The sequence below is a fragment of the Danio rerio genome, chromosome 13 (genome assembly GCF_049306965.1).
Source record: "Danio rerio strain Tuebingen ecotype United States chromosome 13, GRCz12tu, whole genome shotgun sequence".
In the NCBI taxonomy this organism is placed as follows: Eukaryota; Metazoa; Chordata; class Actinopteri; order Cypriniformes; family Danionidae; genus Danio; species Danio rerio.
In genome coordinates this window covers 52,261,501-52,267,500 of record NC_133188.1, presented here as the reverse complement: position 1 = coordinate 52,267,500, position 6,000 = coordinate 52,261,501, and the positions used below count along the sequence as shown (strand labels likewise).

The window sequence follows — 6,000 nt, the reverse complement described above, 5'->3', positions numbered from 1 at the left end:
TCACCTATACCACAGTCAACCACTAGGAGTGATAGAAAATTCTCCACAAACGCGGTGAAAATACTGCCATTTGATGAGGCGGCCATTCAGAGCTAGCTGGCTGAAATTTAGGCCGCAGGCGATGTGAAGGCGGCTCTCCGGTCCTTTTGGGTATCTTGTCCAGAGACCTATGACACATTAAAAAGTCTGACAGCGGCCAAGCCTGATGTGAAAAAGTTGGTGTGAGAGGGGAAATGTAACTTTAGCCATTGATTAAGCACTGTTAGTAGCCCGTTTCAGCATTGTGATTTGAGTTCAAGTCCACTTAACGTTTCATTTGATGTGCAAACTTTATTTGTGACCTGTTTTGCTCTGGAACCAGGTTATTTATTTACCATGCTGTTTTAAGTTGTCCTGTCCTGTACTAAGGAGTCTGCTAGTTTCAAGCATGTTGTTGAGACTTAGAAATAAAAAACAAATGTTAAGTAAGGGCATGAGGAAAATTATTCCTCCCTTTTTTTTTTTAAACCTGTTTGAAACAATAAATGCTTAACGCCGCATAGTCTGTCCTCATTTCGGAGTGTAGCCTTAATATAGGCAAATGGTAGTTATTCTGACAAGAGACTCAGTTGTTGTTATTTTTAGTTGCTTTAATAGTGTGGACCACAATTTTCTTTTTGATCCTCACAATTTTGGAATCCAGTCGCGGGCCGGATTGAACAGCTCAGCGGGCCGGATTTGGCCTGCGGGCCGCCAGTTGATGATCAGTGCTTTACATGTTTCAAAGCTTTTTTGAGTTTGTTTCTTCTGTTTACATTTACATTTAGTAATTTAGCAGACGCTTTTATCCAAAGCGACTTTCAAATGAGGACAAGGAAGCAACTTACACAACTATAAGAGCAACAATGAATAAGTGCTATAGGCAAGTTTTAGGTCTGTAAAGTGTAAGAAGCAAAGCATTAGTAATTTGTTTTTTTTATTTTGTTTTTTTTTGTAATACAGTTAGCGGTGGATCCAGAGAGGCAATTGCAGATTAGGAAGGAAAGTGGAGACTAAATAGTTGAGTTTTTAGTCGTTTCTTGAAGACAGCGAGTGACTCTGCCGTGCTGATGCAGTTAGGGAGTTCATTCCACCAACTGGGCAGATTGAACGCGACAGTTCGGGAAAGTGACTTCTTCACTCTTTGGGATGGACCCACGAGGCGACGTTCATTCACAGAACTCAAGTTTCTGGAGGGCCGCAATAAAACAACAGAAACTGAGGCGGGGGGCACAAAACTGTCCATGATACACACACAAGCTCTTACAGTAACCAAGGAAACAGTGAATTAACTTTCTAGCACCACATACAAACAACTAAAAAACAAGTCTAAATGTACTTACACACTGCTGGTCTCGTTGCTAAAGTGCTTCTCCGAACACTAAAGAAGATATTTTGAAGAATGCTGAAAACCTGTAACCATTGACTTCTATTGTATTTCTTTTTCCTACTACGGAAGTCAGTGGTTACAGGTTTTCAGCATTCTTCAAAATATCTTCTTTCCCGTTCATATTTTTTGGAGAACTGTCCTTTTAACTGGCTGCTAGCACACTGGAACACATGCATGATTGCACTCCCTTCCAGATGAAATGCTTGTAATTTTACCAGAGACAGAAATAAAGAAACGGCTCACCTTTCAGAGAGCAGCCCTGGAGGAAGAGCTGACGTGTGGGTGAGAAGGCACTGGAAAGCAGAAAGAAACACAAATAATTATTAACATACAGGGGTGTGTGATATTTACCATCCGCTATAATGCTGTAATTGTTTTCTTTTATCATTGTGTGAGCTGACATTTTAGAGTAGGTCGCTCTACCTTGCAAAAAAAACAAAAAAAAAAACTAAACAAAATCCTTGACAGCTTGACTGTGATGAATAGAAAGCAGACAGATTCCAGAAGTTATAAAACCAGAAAATATGCTTTTAAGTCTATGGGCTCTATTTTAATGCTCTAAGCCAGGGGTGTCCAAACTCTGCCCTGGAGGGCCAGCGTCCTGCATATTTTAGTTCCAATCCCAATTAAACGAACCTGAACCAGCTAATCAAGCTCTTTCTAGGTATGCATGAAACTTCCAGGCAGTTGTGTTGAAGGAAGTTGAGCTAAGCTATGCAGGACACCGGCCCTCCAGGACCGAGTTTGGACACCCCAGTCTAAAGCGCATGGTGCAAAAGCAATACGGTCTGGAAAAATACGGTTTGTACACTGGCGCATGGTCTAACAAGGTTGTGCTTATTTTCCTAATGAGTTCTGGGTGTGTTTTGAGAATAACTTGCATTAAACCAATCGTCTCGTCTCACATTTCCTCTAAGAGTCAGTTGTGTCGCGCGATGGCGCATTTGCTATTTACATGGCGGACGCTGTATAAGTGCAAAAACTGAACGCTTCACTAGCGAGAAAACAGCAAAACAGAGTATCTGCATCTATATTTACTCTTTACTTACTCCTTAACTTTCGTGGATAAGAAAACAGTGTTGTACGCTGGTTTATGAGGACATGCCTGATGTCCTTATTAGGGTTGTGCCGATAGACGAAAGTATCGTGTATCGACGATAGGCAGACCTATGACGATTTTCAAGACAATATTTAGTTAGATTCGCATTAATGTAGACCTATTACCATGTTTTAATTGCATTATTGAATAAAATGAATGGTATTATTATTTTTAATCACCATCAGTAATAATAAATGAACTACAATTAATTTGAGCGCTTCAGCTGTTCAGATTAACATCACTTGACCGACTCTTTCAGATCAAAAATGAATTATTTGGATTGCTCTCTAGCGCTCTCTCTCTCTCTGTCTTAGCAGCAGCAGTTGAAGAGCGAGCTGCACGTGAGGGCACAGCCACATCTTATAGCAAATTCGTTTGCAACTTTGTTGCATAAAAATAATAGACTAAATAGCAAAACTGAATTTAATTAACAAACAAGTTAAATAAAACGGGTTTTAAAAATGAAACTACTGAAGAAGAGAATGAAAGAACTCTGAAACCAGCTCAAATAAATATTCTTTATTCAGGAATAAGACTTGTTGCAGTCATTTGAGACTCCTTTATAATAGAGTCTCTCTTGCTTTCACAAAAAGTTATTTATCTTTTATATCCGTTATTAAAAGCCTATTTACGGTTCAAAGTGGCCTGTAACCTATTTTATGAGGGCATGCATTGACTGCTCCTTCAAATACATAGAATACACATACTTGTCTTATTTGTGTTTAATAACTCAGATCTACCTAGCCTTACTGCCTAATGACTACAGCCCCATTGACACCCTCTGCCAATGCATTGATGAAATTAACAATTGGATGTGCCAAAATTTTCTTCAGTTAAACAAAGAGAAAACTGAAGTCATTGCGTTTGGGAACAGAGATGAGGTTCACAAGGTGAATGCGTACCTTGGCTCTAAAGGTCAAACGACAAAAAATAAGGTCAAGAATGTTGGTGTGACTCTGGAGTCAGATCTGAGTTTCAACAGTCATGTCAAAGCAGTCAGTAAATCAGCATACTATCATCTCAAAAATATTGCAAGAGTCAGATGCTTTGTTTCCAGTGAAGACTTAGAGAAACTTGTTCATGCTTTTATCAGGCCTCCTCACTGGTCTTCCTAAAAAGACAGTCAGACAGTTGCAGCTCATCCAGAATGCTGCAGCCAGAATTCTGACCAGAAGCAGGAAATCAGAGCACATCACACCTGTCCTCAGGTCTTTACACTGGCTGCCAGTCACATTCAGAATAGATTTTAAAGTATTATTACTGGTCTATAAATCACTAAATGGCCAAGGACCTGAATACATTACAGATATGCTCACTGAATACAAACCTAACAGATCACTCAGATCTTTAGGATCTTATAAACTAGAAATTCCAAGGGTTCAGTCAAAGCAGGGTGAATCTGCCTTCAGCCACTATGCCCCTCGCTGCTGGAATCAGCTTCCAGAAATGATCAGATGTGCTCCAACATTAGGCACATTCAAATCGAGACTGAAAACTCATCTGTTTAGCTGTGCCTTTACTGAATGAGCACTGTGCTGCGTCCGACAGATCGCACTATTATGTTTTTCATTTTCTTTTTTTTCTTTTTTTATAACCTATTTTAATTCATTTTAATTTGTTTTTATCTGTTTTAATAATTTTTATTGTCTGCATTTTATGTTCCTAAACTTGTCTTTTTTATTCCTGTTTATGTAAAGCACTTTGAATTGCCACTGTGTATGAAATGTGCTATATAAATAAACTTGCCTTGCCTTGCCTTGCCTTGCGTTAATTTGATGAAATGATAAACACTGACATCCTATTTTTCAGAAAATACCCTATTTAATTAAAAAATGTTAGGCCTATATTTATTTATATAGGCTATTAAAATATATTTTATTTATTTAAACTAGCCTACATTGAATTAAATTACAACTTGTATTTTACCATTCGTTTTGGTATTAAATAATTATTGAACAGATTATTAATAACTTATCAAATAACTTTTACTGAGCTCAGTGAAAAGTTTTAGGTCAAACAGGCTATTTAATATTGGACCAATAGGCCAGGGGTTCTCAACTGGTTTGGCCATGGGACCCATATTTTTACATGGTCATCAAGCCATGACCCAAATTAAGGAACTATAATATAATTTTAGAATTTATAATTAATTTGTATTTATTTGTTACCATACACAAGTAGTGCCAGATAAATCAGAAGAAAATCACCAAGACTTACAAGTAAACAATATTTTATTGCTGTAATTTAACAAAATGTGTCAAATTATAGAAATATAACAAAGTAAAAACGTCAAATACTGTGAACAGTGGTTAGGGTAAGGAAAGGTTCATTTACCATGAACTAAACAGTTAATAAAACTGGTTGTCTGGTTTCTAAATGTTGTTTTATTTTAGAAGGTTTCGTGCTGTCTTCTAAGAGCATCTCACTGCCTATGTCACACTGAGGCTTTGAGTCTTTTTTGCAGTCAATATATGTAAATCCATATTTTACATATTTGGGGTCGTACTTGCGCTTTAACATATTTTTTGCTATAATTAAATGAAATAATACATGCCAAACGTTGGGGTTGTCATGCATGCATTTCAAAATAAAAATCAAAATAAGTTACAAATTAAACTTTTGTTGTTGTTTTTTTTGATCACACACACTCCATGTCTAAAATTAAACTTATAAAATTAAATTATCAGAAAACAATACACATATGCCAAGCGCAACATTGTGTTAGATCTTAGCAAACACAAATGTGACACTGTTGATGATTACTTTTGTGATGATTAGACCTGAAGCCGCGCTCAACTAAACAAAAACATGGAAAACTTCACCACATAGAAACGTGTGTGGGCGGCGAGTCCCATCTGAAAGGACCTTAATGCATCCTTGTTTCTTCTGTGCGTAGATCAATATAATTTCATTTGCTTTCATCAATGTGTATTATATCCATTTTGCGGCAGTCCCGCGGGCCGCGTCCCGCTTGAAATAATTTTGATCTCATCGCCTATTTAGCTGTAAGAGCGCGGTGATTTGCATTGGTTTGAATTATTATACAATATCAAACATAATGCAAATCCAGTAGGATATTGAATAAGTTTAAGAAAAAATCAGCCGAAACGTTATTAAATATGCTTAGATACTGTCTGGTTAAATATATTGATAAAATATTATATAAAAACAATACACAGCCATGCCCCTTTGCAATAGTATCGTGTATCGGCGATCTCACAGAGGGACTATATGGCGATCTGAAAATTTCGTATATTGCTCAACACTAGTTCTTATAATTCAAAATGCTTCAAAATCATATTTAGCGGGGTTTTTTGACAAAAAATTGCCGCAGGTTTCCTGTGAGGGTTGGGTTTATAGGTAGGACCATTTAATAAATGTTTTTTACAGTATATAATACATTACGCGTATGAAGAGTCCCCGTAAAGCACATATACAAGTGTGTGTGTGTGTGTGTGTGTGTGTGTGTGTGTGTGTGTGTGTGTGTGTGTGT

General features: G+C 37.3%; 1 protein-coding gene across 2 annotated transcripts in view; it reads right to left on the bottom strand.

Moving 5' to 3' along the window:
• Positions 1-6,000, bottom strand: part of foxn2a (forkhead box N2a) — a 74,598-nt gene that overhangs the window by 7,273 nt on the left and 61,325 nt on the right. For both annotated transcript variants that reach the window (XR_012388962.1, XM_073920349.1), the window contains exon 4: positions 1,652-1,701. Coding sequence is in view for 1 of the 2 variants with exons in the window: in XM_073920349.1 (XP_073776450.1) it covers positions 1,652-1,701 (50 nt within the window). In the remaining variant the exon portion in view is untranslated. The remainder of the gene's footprint in view (positions 1-1,651; positions 1,702-6,000) is intronic.